Source organism: Linepithema humile, chromosome 1 (genome assembly GCF_040581485.1).
Source record: "Linepithema humile isolate Giens D197 chromosome 1, Lhum_UNIL_v1.0, whole genome shotgun sequence".
Taxonomy (NCBI): domain Eukaryota; kingdom Metazoa; phylum Arthropoda; class Insecta; order Hymenoptera; family Formicidae; genus Linepithema; species Linepithema humile.
In genome coordinates this window covers 35,531,373-35,557,319 of record NC_090128.1, presented here as the reverse complement: position 1 = coordinate 35,557,319, position 25,947 = coordinate 35,531,373, and the positions used below count along the sequence as shown (strand labels likewise).

The window sequence follows — 25,947 nt, the reverse complement described above, 5'->3', positions numbered from 1 at the left end:
TGACTCCGACGAGTTACTCCGCGCAGAAAAACGTACCGTTTCAAAATTATAATGTAGAATAATATAGATTGAATATAATGTATAGGATTTTAGTTAAAAATAATATATAAAAGTGAGACATTTATGTGAGCTTTTTATCAAAATTTGCGCAGCTGAGAAAGCAAGCGTTATCAACGCCATTACCTCCGGTATTGATCTCTTCTGCGGAAACACTATGTACGAATCGGAGATCCGGTGGTTTAACAGCACTGCAGCGAAGTATACATTTTGCAAGAGGCCACGGTGACGTTTAAACGCCATGCACTAAAGGCGAAACTGCTCTCCAGCGCGGAGAGTGGTCTTCGCTCACCGCTTGTTTCCATTCGGCGGAAATTTATCATCGCGATTCCGACGGCTCACGACTGTGAAAAGGGCGTGAATGCGATCGTTGTCGAAGCGTTCACGCCGAAGGGAAAGGGTGGAGACGCCGCTGGGAATGCAACAAGTCCGCGAGAGATGCTTTCTTCTTCTTCTCGTTATCCTTTTGTGTCGCTGGAAGTTGGCCAATGATAGTCCCCTCGACGGCCACTCTTCGCTTCGCTCTTCCTCGTTCTCTTCAGTTCCTCGATATATTTCTGCCTTTGAGGCTTCATGGCACTCGATTACTAGCGTGACATTCGCGATCGTTGCACAATAATTAATTGCATCTCTCGCGAAGTCCACATATTGGCGATCCTTCAGCCAATATGGAAACCGAAGAGACGTATAACGATTTATGCTGACGAGATATTTATAAAAATAAAGATATTTGTGAGATAATTATGATACTGATATTTTAAACGTTCTCAATACTTTGCGTGCAAAGCTGCTTAAAGCATGGAAAAACTAACGAGCTTGTCATTAAATTCTTCTTCATGAAATAAGACGCTTCGTTTCAAGAAATTCTTTTTATCCTGCCAACTTATTGATCATTTTCACTAGCGACGGGCCAACATTACAAGACTGCAATTAGAAACCGTCGCGTTTGACAGCGTATCATTAAGTGGCACGGCTTACCGGAAGCCGCTTATGTATAGCAGCTTTGGAAAGGCGCGTGTACTGCTGTCGGTTTGCTTCGAGATTGCAAATTTCAGAGAGCTTCGTTTGAGCTTTCGGTACTGCGGTGCGCCGCAGCGATCATTCAACTGAATTCGCGAAACGTTCGCTTACGGGCGCGTCCTGCGAGACGCCGCGACTGCTTTCTCCGCGATGCAATCTGCATTTGTGATGTAACCGGCTTACAAAATTTTGCTCTTTTGCTGTTTATATAATATATATCCAATGCAGATTCAACGCAAATGTTACTTACAGGGATTATTTTCTTCGACTTCTCACGCCAATGGCAGAACTGTTCTACTTTTTTTTGAACGGAAAAGTCTTCTGCGTTCTTCAAAATTTTATTTTTATACTTTTAATTGTATTTTTTGCTTGATACGTTTTTTTTTAAACGATAGCTAATTCTGTGCTTTTTCTACATTTTGCTATACCATCGAATTACAATATTCACGCTATAAATATTAACACGCAACAGAATCAATCAGTACATACTACTGATATATTCATATAACATTAACGCGTCAATCAATGGAAGGTTGACCATTAACGTTTGATATAAATTTCACCTGCACAGATATGAATGATGCATTAATGCGCGCACAAAACTCTCTATGCAGCTTGTGTATCGTCTAGAATCTATCAATAGACACTTGTTAAATATTAATCACCGTTAAGTATTAATATGTTAGCTGCGTTTGAATTGCTCTAAAGATAAATCTCGGATAATCCTTGACTTAATCTGTCACGCTTTGAAGCTACATTGGGTCTAGCGAATTCGACGATCGAGTTAAGTTAACAAGTCGCACCGAGCACTATCGACTCCTTTGTTCAAGATCGCGAGTTAATAGTCACGCTTGACCCGAGTTCGGTTACCATGACACTTCCGTTCGGTGCACCATTCGTATCTAACCGCGAGAACCATATTGTATCATCGACCTATCCCAACGTATGGACCCGCGCGTCAGCCCGGACACGGGAGAGTCATCTATTATTCTGCACGAAGGATTCCGCAGTCGTTTGTGTGAATTAACGTTTCCGGAAATTATACGGACAGCGCCACGAAGTCTCATTGATCGCCGTTAGGAAACGCCGCTTTGAATTTGCAGGCGGTGCAAGCCATAATTCCGGCTTGACGCTAGAAACTCGCACGTAGCCGATACCGTAGAAATGTACCGAAGCTGTTTACGTTAGTGAGAATATAATCAGAAATAAACATCTTCAGATATTCCAAGAAATCTCTGGTAAAGTGGAATTATTTTCTTTCTCGATAAAACGTCGAGGGAAATATTTTTCTCGTAGAATATTTTTTTTTAAATTGAAAAAAAATAGAAGTCGGGCAATAAAAGTGCTGCTTTTGTTTGGCTCTCTCAATTGTTCAATTAAAAACGTCGCAAAATCTGCGAATGACACTGAGGTTTTTTCAACGCGTCTCTCTTACATTTGTCTGCCTTCTGAGTTTCGTAGTTTGGAGAAATAGCATTTTACTTATTCCCGGGGTTACTTCTAATGCGACTGTACGAAAGAAGTACGGCTCTACGTGTTCCGAGCGTCTTTCTGTTTCGCAATTTCAGCGATTCGTGCTGCGACTCCGAAGGCGCGTTCGACGTCGTGCGCGCAAACTTCTGAATAGAATAGACGACATCAGTCGATACCACCGTGGCATGTAAAGAACTCTCGTCCGCTACATAATGGCAAACGCGCAATGAGATTTATGCGAGCCCGCCGTCGCAAACAGGCCTTATTAATATTTTACGCCTCACGCCGAAACGAAACTTTTATTTCGCCGTGATTTGCTCGTTTTACTTTGGCGTTAGCATTAAACTTTGTCGGTAACTTTTCGCGAAAATGACAGCCTGCGAACAAGCGAATTCTGATTTTTGCCGAATTAAAAGAAGCTTATGTATTCTCAAGCAACTTTAAATATCTAAACTCTAGTTTACAATTAAAATTACGTCTAAAGTAAATTGAAACATTGAAAAGATACTTGAAAGATACTTACATGCTGAAAAGATACTCAGATGCTGAAGCACAAGATAAGATATAATAGTAGGCTAATAGATCAACTACAAATTCACAGTTTTTAATTATTGAACTTTTGCGCGGCCAATTTTTCCGATTTTATTTCTATTCACATTCTCGTACGATCTGTTTGCAGGCAAAATTCCGCATGATGGTGGAGGAGAACGCAGCAACCGGCGCCCGGCTGGACGGAGAGCTGGAACGCGCCAGGGGCGAGTGCGCGACTCTTCGGGGCGAGTTGCGTGACGTCCGCGGTGCCTTGCCGACTGTGCTGAACAACAACAACGCGGGAGCATCGGCCAGCAACGGCAGCGGTAACAGCAACAATAATGCCGGTACGGCAACCGCTAGCAATTCTGGCCAGGAAGCAGAGGCTCAGCAGCAAGAGGACGGCAAGCGGCTGAGCGCCGGCAGTAGCCCGATCGAGAAAAGGAGCTCGGCCAGTGATAAATCGGTCAGCCCCATCGACAAAAGAACCAGCCCGGTGGACAAGAAGGATAGAACCAGTCCCGTCGAGCGGCGAGCCAGTCCCATAGGTTTGTAGACAAAACTTTCTTCCATTTTTTAATCAATTTATTTTTATTTAATTAATTTTTATTTGTACTTTACACAAATATTTACGCACACAAATCTGAAAACGAAGAGTCGGCTTGCAATATGATTATCGGTGTAAGAAAGCTGTCTGTTTCAAATTAAAGGATTCGCGCACGGAGAATCCTCTCGTGGAAGAAGCGAGCTCTCTGGGGAGATTCTTGAACCGGGTTGAATGTTCAGAGTTTATTTCGCAAAAGTATTTTCATAAAGACAGCACGGCAACGAAAATGCTCTTAAGGCTGGAAAGAAAGTTATCGACTTCGCGCGAGCTTCGGCGGATAAGACTTTTTAAAAAGTTTCCGGGAATGAAATTTTAAGGCGGCGTGGCGCAAATGTTTTTCGCATTTCCACGTTTATCTTAACTTCCCTGCCGAGTTATCCTGTATATCTCGCAGTTATACGCTGTTATTTTTATGGCCGGCCATGATTCATAGTTTTCTCCCGCAGCTTGAAGCCGGGATCGCCGACCGAGCCTGTAAACTACTTATTGCAGCTTATGAAAGCTGACTCTGTGACAAATGTTGGAGTCGTTGTTTTCGCGGAATATAAGAGTTTTCATCACTTCGCATTTATTTCTACTCATTTTTGCTTTTATTTATTTCATTATTTCACATTTTAACACATTTATTGCGCTGGAATTGTGCGTCGACTAATCCTTTGAATTTCAACTCGCTGCAACTAATGTACTTCAAAATATGCTCTCTGTCAAAATTTAATCCCGACAATTTCAGCATGGCGCTAAATACATATATATGTATATATATATATATATAATATTCTGACACAGAAGGAACGTGTTAACGCGTTCATGAGAGATCTGCTTGCGAAAGATCAAAGACACGGCGCGTACATTATGCAACTCGTGTCCGTCTTCTCTCTTCTGTTGAAGGGAGACGCCAACAGGACCCACTTAAGGGAGAGTGACCCACGTGTGCATGCAAATTCGGAGATGAGTGCATTCAGAGCACCCGTTTTATCGGCTCGATCGATTGTGCGCTTCACGTGATAGTATTCGCCGTCGAAATCGTCGATTGGGTCCACCTTATCGGGCGCACGGCATCCGCCTTGGGTCGAACGCACATTCCAATAAAAGCTGGCTTCATTCCAGCGATTTCTCCGCGCGCCAATATAAATCGTTCTCCGTCTGCTGCTACTCTTCTCCTCGCCTCTTAACTCATCGCATTCGAGTCGATCGTTGTTGGAGTCAAACTCCGTACGAACGTATCCACCGAGAAGTGTCCTGCGTCATTTAAAAGGACACGATGCAAAATGCGCGCGATTCAATTACATCGTGTTGAACTTTGTTGAAATTAATTAGCGCGTGATTTAAATTACCTACACTCTGATTGCGAATGGGCTTTCCACGCTAACATAAATTTATCATGCAGTTAATTGAATGAAACATACCGAACTTATTCACCGTGATTTAAATGTAATAATAGTACGGTTTGTGTGTGTTATATTGGAAATGGAATAATCGTGTTGTAATCGGACGGAGGTGAAATTATTCATAGCTGCAATTATTTTGCCAAAAAGAAAATCTTAATTATACACGTATTAAGCGATAGAAAAAATAAAAATGTAAAAAATACAGTGTGTCTAAAAAGAATGTGGCCGACAAAAAAACTTTGAACAAAAACATACAGGCGAGAACTTTTTAGAGAATTGGCGGGACTTTTATTACGCCATTTACATTCTTCTTAGACTATTATTTATATTTTTCTAACTCTCGTGACGTTTTGAAACAGATATTATTCAAAAAAATTAAAAAACATAAAATTTTTCCACACCAGAACGAAGAAATGGCTCGCCCTGTCGAAGTCCGAGCGAGAAGGCGCGTCGACCGTACGCTCCCGCTCTGGAAAAGACGCGGCTGGGTGGATCCGGGGGCAGTGTTGACTCTCGATCGGGCAGCGCCAGTCCGGATCGGGGATCGGCCAACCGGAGTGGTTTCCTGCACCGCGGCGGCAGCGACCGCTCCAGCGTGGAGCGGCTCCGGATATCCACTAACCGCGACTCCCTGCGATCCAGCAAGGAGATGAACGATCACGACCAGAAGGACGCCGATAAGGATCTGGTGGACGGCGATGTGCGGGGCGACGAGGACAATGAACCACCCGGACCAGCGCCGGGCAGCAGACCGTCGTCCCCGACTAATTCTCTCGGTGGGTAACCCGGCGTTTTTATGAACAATAACTGGCCGATGCGCCTTTCTTTCCTATCCTTGGTTCTTTAAGCGGATTGCCTGGATAGCCTCCGTCCATTGTGCTATTTATTGAGAATACGGCGCTCTGAATCTCGGAGCGCTATATTATTCCGAGGTACAAGGTCCGTTATAAGAGATGCAAGATCCAGATTTAAGCCTTGTGAGCCGCGATCTTATGAATTAACCAGCGGCGTTCTCAAGTCTCAAGTTCTCAATAATTTCTGTGAAAAATGCATACAAAGCTTTGATACACGTACTCAGAGAGACAATATCTTTTTCTTCTCTTTTAAACTAATTTATATTTTATTTATTCAGAATTTAATTTACATCGAAATAAGACAATTTTAAGCTTATATTTATTATAAATATTTAATATAAATTTAATCTTAGTCTGAGTAATTATTTTTTTTTTTTTTTTTTAGGAATTGGCGATCCTGTGGTGGCGTCTAGACTATCCAACATCCACGGCGGCGGTGGTGGACACGCGGAATTGGCCAGTGCAAGAAGACTGCGATTGGAAAATGAGCGACTGGTGGCCGAGGTCGCGAGATTGAGGAGGCTGTTATTGAGTGGCGCGTCGCGAGGCGAGGTTGGCGGCGACGATGCCGCGATGGAAGAAGAGGCCCGCTTTGTCGCCCTAGAAATGGAACTGCAACATGCGAAGGAGGCACTGCAGGCACTGAAAGCTGACCGGAAGCGGCTCAAAGCGGAAAAGTTCGATCTCCTGAATCAGATGAAAGCGCTTTATGGCACGCTCGAGGATAAAGAGCGCGAGCTACGCGATTTTATACGAAATTACGAACAGGTAAGCCAGCAGATAATATCACTTTTGTGATCTTCGCATGCTCTCGAGAATGTTCTTTCTTTTTGTTTTCTTAATGACAAAGTTGTTATCTGTAACTCTGGGATGTGGTGTAGAAAATGATGAATGCGAAAAGTGTGGCGAGCAAATGGCATTTTGCAACGATGTGCCAAGTGATCAAGCGATCGTTTCGCTCCAGTAGAAGATTTAAACAGCGGTTCTAATGATTCCTCTTAAAATTTCGCAGAGATAAATTAGTTCGGAAAAATTCCGCTGATAGTAGAACATTTATTCTCGAAAATCGAAGAACGTCTTTTTCGCGTGGGACGGTTATGACTTTAGATTTATGCGAGAAGATCCCGATGGAATTGTTCGAGCTAAAGATATTGGAAAGGTTCCATAAGTCCTTTTAAACCATGATGGGGAACGCTGCGAAATGGATTTTCTATCGTCGATTATAACAAATAAAAGAATCGACGGCATCTGTGGAAATAATATTTCCATAATTTACAACTATAGGATTAAGAGAGACTTTTGCATTTTATCTTTGCATCTCGCGTTCGCGCTAGTGAGACACGTAAGTTATCCAGGCAGAGTCTAGAATTTTAATCGCGAGCGAATTTTTACATTCCGCGAGCGAAAGCAATAAACAGTCGGGAAGTAACTCTAATGCTCCTTCGCTCGCAATTTGCATATCTCATATAGAGGGATCGATTTTCGATAAGGGCCGCGGCGATGAATTAAGAAAGGCGTTGGTTGAAATCGGAAGGAATGCTTCGCCGCACTCGATATTTATGAACGTTCAACTTTCGAAATCGTCTCGCCGGAGCTGTAATTTCCTCTCCAACTTGCCTTTTTGCTGTGGGCGTAAAAATATCGCCGAAAGACGAAAGCTGAAGTATATTTGTTAATAAGTAGATTTATTACGAAGTCGATTAAGTAACGTACGAGAAAGATGAGGAGAGAAAGATGTTTAGCAAAATTGTTTAAGTAACGCAATTTAGACGTCGCAACGTTCGTCGCTGGTCTTCTTTAGCATGAAGATACTTTCATGTTTTTATAATTCCGGCGGTGCTTGAAATAGCATTAGGGGAAGAGCGGTTACTTTTTTTTTTGCAGAACGACGTATTAATTGCTGCTGGCATAAAGGAGCGATGTCGAGCGTGTCGTTGGGATTTATAAATATATCTTTCTTTTGAAATTATTTTGCCAGCGCTGTGCATTTCTTTCACTCCGCTTTGGCGGTATCCATTAGCAATACTGTCAGCAGCTTTTAATTTTGAACTCTGAAATCATCGACGAAAGACAGTAAAGGTGAAAACAAACTGAAAGCATTATTTCTTCGAAAAAAAGCACTGAGATTTCAAATCCCCGCGAATAAGATAATGAGGGAATTTGATTTTTGCTCCATTATCATAACTATACGTCGTTCGATAAAATACGATGTGCGACAATTCGACGATAAGTGGTTTAACCATTAAAGCGTAACAAAATTTTCTGCTTGCTCGCCAAATCGGCCGGCTAATGAAAATTGAGAACAACGCGAAACGAGCGGCTAACGAAACCGCTCCGCGGCGGATTTTAATTTCGCCTCTAATACGTCTTTATGAAGCGACGCGGAAATATCGAGAGAGAGAAAAAAGAAGGCCGGGAGGGTCATCGTGCGCAACCGGCGATTCCCAGAGCCGCCATTCTGTGAACGTAATTAAAAACTTCTATATACGCAATCGATATTCTCACTACGGGCGGTTAATCAGTAATTGGTTCATTCTTGAAACTTCATTAATATGCGAGCGCACGCGCTAAATGTCGTTCGAAAGTATCCGCATTGCCGAAAGTATATTAAACGTAAAAAAAATGTTTTTTTTTTTGCGAGAAGAGTTAAAAAGATTAATCGCGGCGAAAAGTTATTTGTGACCTAAAGACACTTCGCCCGACCGTGCTTCAATTTTTTCCCAGAGCGCATCGAGCTCGCGAGGCGCAAGCGACATTCCATGCAACACACGACGGCAATTTTGTTTGCTAAATACTTTTATTAAACTTGCCGGAGTTTCTCATTTTACCGAGACCGTTATCGCTGAGCCACGTCAAGTCGCGGTCATTTCAATTCCGTTAAATGAACAACGGCATTCGCCAACGATGAACGCGGCGCAGTTGCTGGTCTCTCAGTGCACCAGATGCGTTGGACATGTAATCTTTCAATCTCGCTGTTCAAAAAAAGATATGCAACAGTAACAGAGAGAAAATTCACAAGAGTATTCTAATGTAAACAAAGACATAAATTATAGCGAATTAGCGCAGTGTACGCGAATGATACATTGAATTAAATTAACCTCGAGCAAATTTTTCCGGAACAAAACAGAATAATGAAAATTGTGAACGAAGCCGTTATCACTGGAGGAGGCTCGAGGATCGAGAGCTTCGAGAGCGCATCGCGCATCAAGATTGCCCCCCGGTAACGGGGCCGTTTGGTCTTAAGCCAATGTGTAACGATGTACCGAGACAAAGAGGGAGAATGTAGCGAGCCTTTGTCGCTACCGATTGTTATCAACCCCGGAACAAAGATACGGCTCAGCCTCGATTCTTGAAAGGCCCGAGAGCAGTTGTCCGATGCCACGAAAGACCTGCGTAAAAAACGGAGCACACACAGATTATTCGAGTACAGGAAGAATCTCAGTCTAATCCCTTTGTCTTTAATGAAGTTACTTTTAAAGCGAAAAATTAAAACATAAAATTAAAAAGTAGAATAAAAAATATGCACAATATAATTTGAAAGAAAGGGAGAAAGAGACAGAGAAATAATTAAATTTTAATTATTAAAGAATACCAGATATTACATTTTATAAAAATTCGGCGTTTATCATGAAAAGTAAAATTAGTTAAATAAAAAATGTATTATTATTAATAATGTATAATATGAGGCAGAGAATCAAAAAGTAATCTTATATGGCAATAAAAAGGGACTGTAAATATTAAGGTTATTTTTTGACTCTTTCTTGTATAATGAGAATTTCTAGAGATGTCGGAGAAGTTGTTAAATAATAAAACATGCTAAAATAAACACCACAAGTCTGTAGAAATTTTCTACTAGAGAAAAAGTAATTATTCATAAAGATTGATGCGATGTACGATTGCAAATTTATAATGACAGCAGTAATCTCGCGAAAACGTCCGTTTGATGCTGTTGACAAGATATCATGGTGCGTAAGAAGTGCTAAGAATAATTAATAGTATTGTTTCGAAAAGCGACGTTTTAGCATGAAGATGAAAAGCAGCATCGTAAGCTATGGCATTTTAATAAAAGTATTATTACACAGCGCATGCTACGGCGGATGAAAGAGCCTGCGATTAATTAATAATAAGATTTCGCGCTTTTGTGACTTATTGTATTTGGTATTTTTTTGCGCAAGTATTAAAGAAACTAAATTTTGCACGCGCTGAAACAAGAACTTAATAATGTTACACGATGAGCAAAAGAGCACGTTATATATATTATAAAGATAATATAGTTCGTAAGAAGAATTAATTTGATCCTTATACGAAAAACTTGGCGTAAAACATTTCACAAAATTTTAAAATAATATTAAGTTATATTAATATTAAAATTTGTTAAATATACATATCTGAACAAAAATTGAAGAAAGTAGCACTCCGTAATATTCATCATTTTTATTTTCATATTTTATGCATTTTATGCGCAAACTTCTAAGAAACGCCTACATCTCTCACATGTGATGTTCGTTCTTGCAAAATTAAAAACAATCTTACGTGAGCTGAATCTTGCGAAAGTTGAAATTTCGCAACTCACTCACTTGAAAAACAAGTCTCAGAGAAGAGAGAGGATTTCTGATGAGAATACAGACCAAGTGTCACTGCCAGCAGACACGTTACTGTTGCAGGTTTTCCTCCGCGTTATCCTTGCTGTCTCGAAAGAATACACGCGTCGCCACCGGTTTTACGGCAGTTTTTCCTCCATAAAGCGCGCCGTCAATTTTCTTTCGCTTTTATGCATTCTCCCGTCTTTCCTTCCACATTCACTCATTCTCTTTCTTCTTCTGCATAATCTACTTTGTCTCTCGCGAGTGCTGACATATTACTGCTCTTCGTACATGACCTTATGATTTTCTATTCCACACTGTCCTCAATTTCCTCCACCTTGACGAGGTTTGCAGCTATACTCGTGGATGAACAGAAGAGGAATTTCTTTGGTATTTAATTTTTTAAAATAATCTATTAATATCTTCGCCCTCCGTCAAGGTTTATGCCAAGGTGCTTCAAATAATTTCAAGCAAAATGTTTCAACTTTATTTAATTTTGTAATTAAAATTTTAATTTTCTTTCAATTTTTCTCTCATATTTCTTTAATACACATATTTATCAAGAAGAACAATATAACATTTAATTTTGCTTTTAAATAAACCAAGTAATTCTTTTTACACTTAAATCTACTTAAATGTATCCGTGAACTCGACATCTGCCGTTGAATTCAAAAGAGATTCCGGTCGTGGTAGATATGCGTGCGTAAACTTACGTTTTCGCAATCTCTTTCAGTCTGTCCGCCTTTGTTCCGCGAGTCTTGACGTGTTTTCTGGTCCTTCCTTCTTGTTTATCGTCCGACGTCATAACCCGACGATGCTCTTATGAAACGCTGATGGAATTACCCCCTCGCCCGCTGTTGAAGCTTTCAAACTGCTTAGGTTTTTTCTTGCATCGTGCTGTTACGGAAGATTGTAGACATTGTCCGCATATTTATATATAATTATCTGCCTTCAAGGAATTTAATGTACTTAAGCGCTTTATAAATGTTTATGAAAGCAACGAGCTCGCTAAAATTATACGGAAGAGTTTAACAAGAGGGAGATAGCAATAAATGAATTTATTCCATCAAATTCTCTTATCAATTCTTGCGATGCTTATCTGAAGTACTCTCTATTATTTGTTAAAACAATCAATTAGTGATATATACTCTATCTAAAACGATAAATTTATAGTGGTAAGATAAATTCATATTCGAGACGGCGAAATTTCCTCAATTTCCCTCCGCGAAACTTTTCGATACTTAAATAACGCCCATTGCACTTTCAGCGCCGCAATTATATCGAATAACGAAGAACTCTACGATATCGCGCAATAGTTTTTGAGGAAACTAGACGTGCTAACAGCCAACGCCCGGGTGATCCACGCCGCCTGTAATAACCATGTTGCCGCAAAGTTTAGCCGATAAACCTAGCTGCAACACCTGTTAGACGTACGACAGAGTTACTCGCGCTTGAGGGAGAGATAAGTGGATTAACTTTGCCGTAGTCGATATCGCCGACGAAGTGTCTAATATCCGATGATAAGCGTCATGTCTATTCGCGCACTAAAATATAATCGCAGCCGAAAAATCGAATTATCTCTCAGCTTAATCGGCGAGAGTGTCTCTCCTTGTCGGGACGTAGCTGGACGTTATCTCAGGTCAGGTATATGATGAATCTTAATTATAGCATCTCACTTTTGAAAATCTCATATGCAGAGGTATTCAAGATTTACACGAATTCAACGTAGAAAGAATATTATTAGCTTTACTCACTACGTGGATTAAAAAACTTTATTTTATTATTTATGATACGATAATTTTCATTTTGTCAGTTTAAAATAATTTTTGCTACATTTATCCGATCTTCGTAATTATTTAATTGTATGTGTGATATACATCCACCGAGTATTAATTATGCAGTACGAGATGGAATTAGCAATGGAGAACGTCAATCACGAGGATCAGCGTCCGCGTCAGGCATATCGAAGATATGAATCGCGTCTCGAGTGTCCTCTCACTCACAGCGACGCGCTGGAGATAACGCGAAACAGTTTCGCGAATGGTTGACATTTTCGTGAATATCAAACGGATATTTGTTCGCGAGTTTTATTTGATTTTCAGCTGCTATTTGCTTTTCACGTTATTAGTTTGCTCATTATTTCGGCGAAATTACCGATAGCTCCGGCGCAGTTCAAGTTATTTTGTCAAATATCGATTATCTCGTGCCTCCGCGCCGTTCGTCGAGTTTCTAATTAATTATTAACTCACTTTCTGTTTGGCGAACGCTTTACAATATTGATTTGCGACGCTGTTACAACAGTAAGACAAATATTTCTCAACCGCAAACATAAGTCTTATACGTCACGTTTATATCGCGAGTCGGTAGGAAGGTCGATTACAATGCGATTTCGATGCTGATCGAAATCGCAGTTTGCCACTTTGCTATACTCCCCGCAATTTTCGCATCACGTGCACGCCACAGTAGACGGTGAAGGTTTTGGGGGCGGAGTTACTGCCCGGACATGGGTCCCTTTGACTGTTGATTGCAGCGGATGCGGGAGAACGAGGCGACCCTGGGACGTCTTCAGCAGCAAGGAGCGGGCATGCCGTCAGAGGAACGCGAGCGTGAGAGGGAGAGGGAACGCTGGAGTCTTCTAAGGGCGGCGAGGGACGAGGCCGATCGAAGCCTGAGCCTCGCGGCTAGTTTGGCCGACAAAGAGGCCGCTCTCTCGCACGCACACGCTACCATAAAAGAGGTGAGTTTTGCCTGTCGAACGCACGCATCATTCTATATTAACGAGTTCAAAACTCACGGGGTTTGAGCAAGTTTTGGGGAGATTTCGGCAAAATTCATGCGTTTAGAATTCTCAAATTTTCATGCGGAATTCTTAAGAAATTGAAGAATTTAAATTGGAGGCAATGGTTTCTGTCTTTGGTGGTTGTGAAATTAATGTTTGCAATGATACAGTCTTCTAGTTTGTAGAAAAGAGATATGATTCTTTATATCGCTACCAAGAGTTTCTTATACATATTTCTGAAGGAAAACATTTCCGAATCACTCAGATATTCATAATGATCCACGCTCTAAAGTATATTTCTCTACGGTTGCAGCTGCAACGTCAGCTGGTGGAACGCGGCGGCGGCGGCGGGGTCTGCCTGAGCGATCAGGAGTCCCTGGTGTCGTTTCCGCGGGGCAGCGTGAACGGCGCCGCGACGCCCGGCGCCGGCAGCAGCAGCGGCGGCGGCGGCGGCGGTGGCTGTGGTATCATCCCCCATGTGAACTCCCAGCCGCCGTTAGGCATTACCGAACTCGGTGTATCCGTGGGTAACGTGGGCGGCGGCGGGGGTGCGGGTGGATCCTCCGGCCAGGCCGGCGATCGCGGCAGCTGCAGCGCCGACAGCGGCGTTCGCGGATCCAGCGATCGCGAGAGCGGCGGCGCGACCAGCGTCGGCGGAAATCTCTCGGATTCCACGACGGACGGTAAGCGTCATTCTGCGTATACTTTTTTTTGGGCTACATTATTTTCTTCACGAAATTAAAAAGGACAGAAAGAGAAGAGAAAAAAATTTGCAAGCTAATGTAGAAAAGAAAGTCAAAATAATAGATGAATATTGCGTTAAGACGTAAAATTCTCTTCTTGACCTCGTTTTTTTTACTAATATTTTTTATATACGATGACTTGATATTGTATTGCTAGATATTGCTTTTATTTTGTGTTCATATAGAGATTGTTTTTAACCCAACATTCATAATGTTAGGGAAATTGTAAGGAAATCGAGATTTCACGCTGTAGAACAGTCGTTAACTATATGACAACGATAGGACATTTTTGAGAAGCGTTGGTCTATTCAGCATTACTATTAATCACAATCGGAGTGACATTCGCTTAAGAGATAATGACTCCGACGTTTAGCTGCAACGAGTCCCAAGATTAATCGTCTAGTTAGAGGAGATTGCGGTGCACATCCGGCTAAGTACCGGTTTGAAAAATAGTCCAACGGCGTCTGTCAGCCGCGAATGTTAATCGAACGTAGGTGGCGGTGGTCTAATCGAGCACGTTCCTTCATGTATTATTCAGCCAATCGCCGTGCCGTTGCATTAAAATGGTTTGATCGATTGGGTTCCCGGCAAACATTCGCGATCACCGAAGAACGCGAGTTCGGAGCTTGATGCGCGTGCACGATTTTCGCAGGAACACGGAAGATGCACTTTAGGCGCGCAGAAATGCTCAAGTTCCCGGATTATCCAAAGTCTTATCAAATCACATTATCAGTTTAAACATTTGCTCAGGATATTACCATGGCTCTATCTATCTTTTTGATGTTTTTTTCTCTTTTTTTTTTTTTTTTTTTTTAAGGAAACAAGCGCTCAGGAATAACAAGAGGATCGACGGTGTGGCCATAAATGCATTTGATGTATATTTAAGTGAATTGCATTAATCGATTTTGGAATGTTGTTAATTATAACCGGCAAACTAGTTAGCGGAATACTAATTAGTAAAATTTAATAATTTTACGTAAAACCCGCGGTTAAAACCCTTTCGAATTTCTCACGCAGCTAATAATCCACCGTGGAATTAAAAGTTAATTAATCAATTAAACATTATGCCGCACGCAAAGTTATCAATTAAAACTTTCCCTGTTAGCTAGATAGAAATTCTCCCTAATGACCGTGTCCATTATCTTCCGCAAAAAGTCAAGCGTCAAGTTACTTTCCGTCACGACGCGTCCCGCCGCCTTTTCGTCCCACTTTCGGCGGCGCGCCCGCATCGTCTCGCCGGGGAGAGTGCTGCGACATAAAGAACACAAGCTCGCCGACGCCCGGCGACCTCAAGGGAAGCTCGTTCTTGACAGCGTCTCCGTGCATAAAAGCGGGGCGCGGGGCCCGCGTCCGGGCCCCCATCGGCAACACTCAACTCCCCCCCCCCCTCTCTCTTGCGCTTCCTCCCTTCTCACACTGTGAAATTGATGTCCTTTATATATTTACGCGCAGGCACGCCGACAATTATGGTCGAGGGCAGCGGTCTCGACATGGACAGCATCTCCGTGGTATCCTCCGTAGCACCACCCCACATATACCAATGTAAGTGTCCAAGATAAATCACTGATCGTCGTCACCTCCCTTGTCACTCGGCGCTTTTCTCTTTCCCGCCTCCCGTCGTTCGCGCCCGGCGCCTCTGCTGCTTCTCTATGTGTGCGTGTGTGTGCCTTTCTCTCTTTCTCTCTCTCTCTCTCTCTTCCTCTCTGGCCGATGTCCGTTTTCTTACGTCAACGATCGCAGAATGACCGGTTCGAGCGAGGATCGATAAATAAACGATCGATCGATAGCGGATCGAGAGTGCGGATTCGAACTGAGCAAATTAATTAGCGCGGAATTGTGATTTTATCGATCGACGCTCAGATAATCATCATCGCGTTGAAGTATTGTTACAGTCCTTCGAGATCTTTTTTTTTTTTTTCTCGCGGATCTCTAAAACTCTTTCTAGAATTAAGACGGCCCGTAAAATTGGGCGTTTACGATCGCTATCGTATTCTGGTCACCCTGCAATCATTTATCTCTTGGTGTGTATGTCGTATATGTGTGAGCGTGTGCGCCTTAACATGGTGAACGGTGGTTCCGAAAGAGATCGAGGGCAACTCGAATAAATCATCGTTTTTCTCGGTGCGTTAAAAGCCAAACCGATATGTCGAGGGTCCCCAAGGATGTATCCTCGATACAAGTTCTGCCTGCTACACGGCCCGAATGCATGCGCATGCACGTAAACCTGACAGATGACAAGAACGAGCTATGCCCACGAAAAGGACTTTTTTGCACGCGAACAGGATCGCTGCACGACGCGCTGTGTGTTCTTTATGTGACATGCATCGATTACCTTTCGCTGTGCCATTAAGCAGGATGATAAACAGATTAATGCTCGACGAATGAGACGACTTGAGACACGTATACGAGGCGATCTTCATATAACACGTAAAGATTAGCTTGCGGCATTTAAAGAAATATAAATGAATCACTAATAGCTTGCCGATGGTCCGATTTAACTATGTATTACATCCTGTACCACACCCTGTCATTATTGATAGCTTGATATTAATTAATGTTTTTTTTTTTCTATTACACACTTTTTTAGTACGACAAAAATATCTTCATCTAAATAGTATTTATACGATCATAATTTAATTGATAATTTCTCGACGGTTTTATTTAACTCATGCGGGACTTTTATCACATCCTCCGCATATCATTACTTTTCTGCGATCTACTTCTATGTCATTCTTCCTATTTTCCTTCCGAGTGCTCAAGGCAGTTACGGGAAATCGACGATAACATCGTGCGACGTGATGCTCAACCGAGCGACGCCTTCTGCTTTCAGCTGCTACCACACCGAAAGATTGCAGCCCGACGCTGTCGCCGTTGAACGCGTTCTCGAGATCCATGGACAATTCTTCGCTATCGCGATCGGTCGAGCAGCTATCCAGTCCGCTGGAATCCGAGCCGAGGAGAAACAAGCAGCCACCACCTGTCGTCGCACCTGCCGCGCATTCGCGATCGTCCGCCACTCGCGGCGGCACATGGGGATCCATTTCAAGGTAAGCAGGCCGTCCCGTTACGGAAACATTGAATATTTTACTGCGCGATGTGCGAAGATTTTGCCTTTAAAATCACACAGATTCAAAATAAGGAGCTTGTTATTTTTTTTTACAATTGTTTTATTTCTCCCTTACATTGTTCTCGTGATCTTAAACAGGTATTAATCGAGTGAAGTATCAATTATTCAACTGGTCCTGTTGATTATACGTATCGCAATTATCGTCGAAACGAGCGATACATTTTATATATAAATGCGAGTTAAATTGTTTCGCTGTCGTGAATAATTTATGTGTAACACAAACGCGAACGGTCAGAAATAATATCTGCGGGATAAAAAGCATCGAAAGCTTCCCGCGAGCGAACCACGCGACGGAAATAAAGCCGTGCCACTTGTGCGATACGATCCATTCGCACAATAGCAAATGCTTTCAAAAGTGCACAAGAGCTGTTCATTGATTTTTCAATCTTACGCGCTTGCATGTAACAGCTGGTGCACTGTCGATGTTTTTATACTTTGATGACTCTTTACTTCGACGCTACTTCAACGGAACGTGTAATTACCACGCGAGTCTTGTTTCTTAACAATGTATAAACGAGCGAAATGAGTTTGCGGTAAAAAGAAAATTGCAACTTTTACAACGATGTTGGTTACGTCACAACGATGTAAATAGAAAAAGATGCAGATAGAGAGAGAGAGAGAGAGAGACGTAGATTCGCGATTTGTATAAATAGATATTTGATAAAATAATAGGATTTTCTGGAAACAAGACGACCTTTTGTATACGCGAGAAACATATCGATTTTTCAATCACACCCACTTGGATACTATAGCCGTTATATCGATGAGGCTTTTATCCCTGTGTTCGCGATTTTACCCTAAATGATGGATGGTGTCAACCGGCTCTTTAGGTGCGGAACAGAGTGTCGCATAGAAATCTCGTAAGTTTCCATTATCCCACCGAGCGCGACGAGGCACGATGGGGCATTAGATTTATCTCTATCGGAAAAATCCAGTTTCGCGTTTTAGTTACCTGCCTACTTTAGTCGAAATTTATATGAAAATATTTGTTGTACAAAATATTGATTGCGCATTTCATAAATTAAATTACATCTTTTCGGGCTAAGATGCTTTTAACAAAATACGCAAATCGATGTTACAATATCTCGACATAACTCAACGCTTAAAAATCGTGCATTTTGCAGGAAAATTAAAAAAAAATAGATAAGCTTATATTACATGATAAATATAATTGAAACAAATAGAAATATATTTCACTGACATTATTGTACGCGACATGTGTGAATGGATCGATGTTCTCGTTTTGACAGAGTATTCGCCCGCTCGCGACATCGGAAGACGGCAAACAGTTCCAGCGGCGGGAGCGCCGGCAATGAAGGCTCAGACGGCTTTGATCCATATCGATCGTGGTCGCCGCTCACCGAGGAGGGATATGCCGAGAAACTTCGTTTACTCAGGGAAGCAGCCTCCGTGCCGATGGAACGATGGCGAGCTCCGACCGTTTTAGCCTGGCTGGAGGTGGCTCTCGGGATGCCGCAGTACGGTCCGCGATGCGCTGAGAATGTCAAATCGGGCAAGGTAAAGGATTTATCATCTGTTCCACCGGCGAGCTTTAAAACCGTTTAACCTGTTGATTAGCCAGGCGCCAAGAGTCCCAAGTGCTTTCACTTGATTAAGCTAAAATTTATTTTAATTATTTTGAAGATCTATCCTTTACACTTTAAACTTTTTCTCAAATTTTTCACTTCAGCAACAGTCTAGAAAATTACTCTTCATTGAAAATACTTAACTTAATATTATCATAATGCTGTTTGCAGGTCCTACTCGAATTGAGCGACGCCGAGCTAGAGGCCGGATTAGGCGTAACTCATCCGCTTCATCGAAAGAAACTGCGTTTGGCTATCGAGGAACATCGACACCCGAGTCACGTACGATATCCCTGCATCGCCCAGCTAGGTCACACCTGGGTGAGCTCCGAGTGGCTGCCGGATCTCGGTCTGGCCCAATACTCGGAGAGTTTCGCCACCAATATGGTGGACGCGCGTATGCTAGATCATCTGAGCAAGAAGGAGCTCGAGAAGTTGCTCGGAGTCACGAGGAAGTTTCATCAGGCCAGCATCGTCCACGGTATTCATCTGCTGCGGATGCTGAATTATGATCGACAGGTGAGTCAATTCGCATTATTGGCCGAAGTAACGTTACAAGATCTGATTGAAAGCACGTGGAGACGTCTAAGGCTGATCGCGTTAGAATCAGTTCTCCATGAAGATTAATCGGACGATGTAATTGCGGCTGAATAATAGCATCAAAGAGATGACGTCATGCTTTTGTGATAGGCGCTCGCTGTCAGGAGACATCAATGCGAGCAGGTTGACACAGATCCTTTGGTCTGGACGAATCAAAGGTTCATTCGGTGGGCGAGGAATATCGATCTCGCGGAATACGCCGAGAACTTGAAAGGTGAATTACATTTCGATGAATTATTGAAATCCTCAATTTTATTATAATTTCTTACCAAAAGTTGCATCTACATCATTTTTTTGTAGCAACAGTATGTTGCGATGTTTGTTGAAACGGTGTATTTTTTCAATATAATAACACACAAAAGCATGCGAACAATTGGCCTTTCGCCATTAAAGTCGACAACACTTTCACGAGCCGTCGAAATTAATCTTGGGAAAAAAAAAAATCTTTCTTTCCACAGACTCAGGTGTGCACGGTGCTCTGGTTGTATTGGAGCCGTCGTTCACCGGCGACACCATGGCAACCGCTTTGGGCATACCGCCGGCTAAGCACATGATCAGACGACACCTCACCGCCGAATTAGAAGCGCTTGTTCTGCCAGCAAGGTACTCAGTCTACTGTCATCCAGAGGCGACACTGGACAACGCTCACTAATCGCCATGACGTCGTTGTTCTCGCTCGCCAACGAGACGCCGACGTCACTCGAAATACTAATCGGCATCCTCGCCTCGAAGGAGCCTCCTTAGAGCGCCACGAGAATTTGATGGCCGTTTTGAGATCTTTTCCAAGTCACTCAAACGCGTTTTTAACCTACTTTCACCGCGCTTTGTACGCCAAGGGAGAGCGGATATGTTCTAAACATGTTGAGTCACGCAATAAAATAAAACATGCCTTTTAAAGCTATATGGCACTGCGCGAGACACATATTCATTTACGAAATAAGAGAACTTATTGGGAACTAGTTGCAACGCTGCTAATAATATTTTTCACGTAAAGGACTTTTCTCACATTATTTGCTGTCTTATCACGCGTTGGCCAGAAAGCAGATAAGAAATGTTCAATCTTTCGATCAATCGCGGAGAATTTGCTGGATGAAAGACAATAAAATGGAATTGACCTTTTTTACGTTCGTCGCACAAAGGCGCTTTATGGAGGCTCCGTTTCGAGACAAGAACGTAACGGGGGATGAAATCGCGTACGGTCGTTTCAAGTTCTCATCTCCCGATCGACTCGTATCGCATGTCGAATAAAATCAATGCACTCACGAAACGTAAGCAGCAGGTGCAAGTTGTAAAGCAACGAACGACACGTCACGCCGGACTCCACGCGTTCAGTCCACGTGCGGTAGCCAAAGTTAACTCATCGAATTACGCCATAAATCTCAACTTTGTCCTCGGTTATTGCAGCAGTCGAGACAGTAGAGACCTTTGCTAGAATATCGTCAATTATTTATTTACGGGAGTGCTTCGCGCGCGAACATATAATCGGGGAGTGCTTTTCCTCTTTCACCCGCCCAGAGAAGTGTTTTCGAGAGAATTACGCGTGAAAATTGACGAGCTTCATCGGCGACACGCGTTTCTCGTTTCCTCATCGCGAGCGATTCACACTCGCGTTTTCGTAAAATAGCATTAGCCCCGAAAGAGAGAAAGTTGTTACTGTATAGTCGCCGGTAATCGATAGGCAGCTACTTTTCCAGAATTTCTACGAGTAAAGTTAGTTATCGTGTAAGAGACATATCCGTGAACTTCCGCAGAAAGCTTTCGTAACCGACAGAAACGTAATTTAACGTATCGCTAAGGAATCCCGTGGGGGTTTGTAAATATTCCGAGAACCGGCTCGGAAGACGAAGGATATGAAGGGAGTGCAATTTTCATCTAGATTTTTATGAAAATTTTTTAACGCACAGGCAGTTATTTGTTCTACGTGAAAATTTAATTAGAAGACCACATTTATTTAAATTCTTAAAGCTCGAGCGAGAAATCCCTATTGATTAAGTGGATTCAAGTGATTCAGGTGACTTGAGAAATTATCAACTTCGATGAATCACCTTTTTATTAAAATTAAACTGAAACGTGGACTCCCTTGATATATCGAGATCTATAGATAGAGCGAAGGGGGGGGGGCGCTCGCTCGACGATTCTCGCGGCCAATTGCCGCGGAAGAAATCGCATTTGCAGCGAGCGCCGGAAAAATACTCATAGTTCTTAAATACACATGCCATACCTGGATATATATCGGGCATACACACACGTAAATACAGTACAGCTACAGTCGACATATAATGTACATATACAAACATGACGCGATTACCACGTAGTGGAACGTGTTGTGAGTACTTGGTCGGAGTACTACTCGGCACACACAGCCGCAGCGCGCGATTCGCTGGGTCTGCAGTTCACTCGATCGCGGATCCACCGGTAATGTTTCTCATAGCTGAGCCGTAGCCCACAGCTGCCGCCTGCACTGCACTGCGCTATGTACAGCACATGTTAATCTTAGTGATCGTGGTGTAATCCTTGGTCAGACCTCTCGCCTCCCCCTCTTGTATCGCACCCTCAACCGAACCAAGACATAGGCCTTTCGATTTGTTTGAGCAACCCTAAGCGAAACTTTTAGCATACTTTTTTAACTGTTCGGCAAATTCATTAATCGCTCCCCATTTAATTAACAATGTGTAAGAATCGTTTCTCCGTTTCCCCTCGATATATCTCGCGAACGAAAGCTCCTCGGACGTTTCTCTGACCAGGAATCACACCACACCAGTTGCATTATGATTCCTTTTATCTTTTTCTGATTTGCCAAGTTTGATATTTACATATCTTTGACTGTTCGGTGTTTACTCTCGTTAACTGGTTAGCGTGGCTGGAAATGCGCCCCGTGGTCGGTCCGACAAAGACCACCCCCGGCGTATTTGGCAGCCCAGTAAACATTATACATTACTCTATATCGGTGGTGCACAAAATGCTTGTGTATGTATATTTATGTTGTAACTAGATATTCATATATTATATGAGATAGATCTCTATCGTTCTATCGTTGGGCACCTGCAGCGAGCCACTATCAACATTTATCGGCCGAAGCACCACAAGTGAATATTATAATTTACGCGAGTAGAGTTTCAATCAAATATTCGGGAAAATATGTCTCTCGCATTCGCAGATTTGCCAAACGAGAATTGAATAAAGATTTGTGAAAAGAAATAAAAAAGATGCTCTTGAGAGCGGTTCGCTGTAGTACGTGCCACACGTGTGTGTGTGTCCATGATCGAGGTATGTGCATATTAGGCGGTCAAGGACGCGTGTACGCAAGAAGGCGTGCATGAAAAAAGAGTGGTGTGCGTGTGTGCGTAGAAGTCAGCTGGAGGTGGTCCCGAGGAACAGCACCGGCGGGGGCGGCCGTCCGATCAGCACCGCGAGCGCGGGCGGTAGTCTCGGTCGTGGAAGCAGGGCGCTGCACCTACAGCATCATCAGAGCTCACTGTCGGCGCTCCACATGACGGCGAATCACACCGGCACCGTCGACAGGCGCAGATCCAGCCTCAGGGTAACGTACCGTCTAGATTCAACGAGGTCCGCGCGCGACCGCGCCAGGAACTCGATGCCGCTCCCCGCCTCGCCCGTACACTCATCTTGACTCTTTCCGGTCCACCAATGTTATCATTTATCTGAACCAATCAAGACGATTACGTTTAAATGCAGCGAACGATACAAAGATCGAGTGTTTTCGCTCTGGATTCGACAAATCTAGCTTAGATTTAACGATGATTTTAAATAATTTGCGCTTTGCTCTCTTTTTACACATGAAAAATGTTTGATTACACGTTAAATTTTGTACACCAAAAAACTGATTTACACTAATATTGGACTGGAAAGGGATAAGGATAGTGTTCTTGAAGGGATAGATCTCTTGGAGATTTATCTCTTGGCGAGTTGCTTCTTAAGCCTATGCTTGTTTTTATCATGGTCATTGCATCGTAGAAAATTTGATATTTAGGGAAATGATATATGTATGACATTCTTAATCCTCTCCTTAAGATTACAATGGATGATAGATTCATTTTTTTTCCTTTCTTCCATTTAATCCTCAAGAGAGATGAAAACAATTCACATTCTTAATCGTGCAATTTAATCCTCTTTTTACCAATATAAAATAATTACGATAAGAATATTTAATACATTTATCTCATATCAAAAGCTACATACATTATGAATTATCAAAAAAATATTTCTTATATTCTAATCAATTTCATGTGAAATTATTTCCTCCACATGTTAATAATTTATTCGATAAGCTAGAATCAATATATAGTCCTACAATGACACAGCCTTAATTATTTATTATTTCACCCGAAACACAACCGCAATCATTTATTCTCGCGGCCCATTTTCGCGCTCACTTTCACGCATTTCATCTGTGCGATTATTAGCTCTTTATTTTTGTTAATCATTGGCACGACTGCATGGCATCGCTTAGTTAAGAACGCTCGTATAATACCCCACAGCAAAGTATTCCCCCTAATATCCATAATTGACTCTTGTCGAGTGAAAGATATAACGAATAATTTCTCATTATGAATAAGAATACAAAATTGGCTTCAAATTTATGAAATTTGTTAAAAATATAAATGGAGAGAATAGATATCACAATTTAAAACAACTATTTATATAATAACTATTATCATAGTTTAGTAATTGAGTGAAACATATATATACTTTCATCAATCATGTAAGTTAACGTATTACGTCCTAATAAAATCCTGATAAAGCAATAATGAAGTAGAAATTGATCAGTTTTATATATAATACACGCAGTATTTATTGTACTTTTTCAAAATAATTTTTCTATTTATATTTTTTATTTATTTTAAAAAAGTTCCAGGTAGTTTCTTCCGAAGTTTCACGCGACAAGAGTCAATAATTTAATTTCACGCTGTGAGCTATGAGCTCGACCTAATGTTAATCATTGTCCCTGCATCCTGTGGATCATCGCAGACCTGCAGTCTTCTTTACTTAAAAAAGGTTCGGTATTTATACATATATATATATACATATATATATATTACTTTCTCTAAAGTTCTTTGTACATTGTTCTATAATGCCATAGAACCCCCATTACAGAGTCTATCAACTCGTCATATCGTTGCAGTCGGTTGAGCACGTTTTTGTAAAGTCTTCGCTAATTGTTAATTGAGATTAATTGCAATATAATTATCACTTTTCATATTATCTCGCTCTCGATTTTAATTTCATTAACCCTTTTTCGAAAAACTTGCAGAAGACTTTATGAAAACGATCTCCGCGAGAGCACGCGAGTAAGCAATCGATCAATTTTTAACTCTGTTTCAATTAATTTCTGTACGTGATATAATCTCACAGAACAGTTAATTATCATTTGTTGCGATCAAACTCTCAAAATAATTTCGTAGAAGATATTTGTGTATCTAATCGTGACAATCAAATTAACGTTTTGATCGATCGCGAACTCGTACCCATATTCTGTTCTAGGAAAGTAAAATAAGAAACCATCGGTATGGCAAAAATGTATCGGCATCGTGGAACGATGAAGCGTACTCTCGTGAACGCTTTCTCGTTCGAGACAAAATCTTCGATCTCAGCGAAGCGACGCGGCAAAAGAAAGCCGGAAGAGGAAAATTTCCCGATTAACGCGATTAATTGATCAGTTCTATTCAAGGCAACGCTTCGCCGAGATCCGGGCGATTCTCCTACGGATCTCGATCGTACAGAAAATGCGAGCAAGGGAGTAATACAAGAGAGTCGAATTGTACTGGGCTTTGAGATAGTCGAGAAATTATCATCGATCTGTCGAGCGCGAATACCGATATGAAAAAAAAAATGATCCGCATTAAATCAGAAATCCGCTCGCAAGGTTAAAGAGAACAAGACTGATGGAATACAAGCCTAAGCCTTGCAGTCGTACTATCTATAATTATAGAGAATGAAACAGGTCGCGGAAACATCTCCTTCTTGCATCTAATCATCTACTTGTATACCTTGTTTCCGTCTTTATAGTCCAATCAGATTGCCAGACAATCTGCCGCATTGAGAAAAAGATGTGTAATCGCGCAGGGGAGAAGCAGGGGTTCATCTGTTTATCATCGCGTTTACCATCGAATTAATATTTAAACTTATTTATACGATAAAGTGCGGAAAACATAAACAACAATATTTGCGCATTTTGTTCACTTACTGAAAATATTTCATTTCATTTGCGTAATTTTTGATATCAATTTTATTAGGTCAATATTGATTCTGCACAATTTACTTCTTGTTGCGGAAATCACGATTATTCTTTCGCGATACGGTGCATAATTAAAGATCATCGTCATGGACGGCCATAATTCGTCGGCTGAAATATTCAGAAGTGTATCGATTGTTTCCCAATTGCAGTCGCGGTGAAATTATGCAGCCCCGTAATCCCGCGATTATACCCTCTTCTCGGTGCTAAGTACACCGGCGTACGCGCTAATGCTACACTGTAAACACTGTATATAACGAGCATATACATTAGCCAAACACATGTCCTCCTCATGTATGTAACCAGAATGTCCCGTATCTTAAGGTACACCTTTATAGCGAATAGC

The 25,947-nt window shown here is 41.9% G+C and overlaps 1 protein-coding gene across 10 annotated transcripts in view; it reads left to right on the top strand.

Annotated features, from left to right (window-relative positions):
* Nucleotides 1-25,947, top strand: part of Liprin-gamma (liprin protein kazrin) — a 131,613-nt gene that overhangs the window by 102,452 nt on the left and 3,214 nt on the right. For 5 of the 10 annotated variants that reach the window (XM_067354981.1, XM_067354986.1, XM_067354956.1 and 2 more), the window contains 13 exons: nucleotides 3,230-3,629; nucleotides 5,481-5,852; nucleotides 6,316-6,698; nucleotides 13,044-13,250; nucleotides 13,606-13,975; nucleotides 15,488-15,577; nucleotides 16,866-17,082; nucleotides 18,413-18,680; nucleotides 18,920-19,267; nucleotides 19,439-19,562; nucleotides 19,807-19,951; nucleotides 22,697-22,889; nucleotides 24,338-24,364. In XM_067354981.1, the coding sequence (XP_067211082.1) occupies nucleotides 3,230-3,629; nucleotides 5,481-5,852; nucleotides 6,316-6,698; nucleotides 13,044-13,250; nucleotides 13,606-13,975; nucleotides 15,488-15,577; nucleotides 16,866-17,082; nucleotides 18,413-18,680; nucleotides 18,920-19,267; nucleotides 19,439-19,562; nucleotides 19,807-19,951; nucleotides 22,697-22,889; nucleotides 24,338-24,364 (3,144 nt within the window). The remainder of the gene's footprint in view (nucleotides 1-3,229; nucleotides 3,630-5,480; nucleotides 5,853-6,315; nucleotides 6,699-13,043; nucleotides 13,251-13,605; nucleotides 13,976-15,487; nucleotides 15,578-16,865; nucleotides 17,083-18,412; nucleotides 18,681-18,919; nucleotides 19,268-19,438; nucleotides 19,563-19,806; nucleotides 19,952-22,696; nucleotides 22,890-24,337; nucleotides 24,365-25,947) is intronic. The other 5 variants (XM_067354995.1, XM_067354994.1, XM_067354991.1 and 2 more) reach the window with 2 other exon arrangements.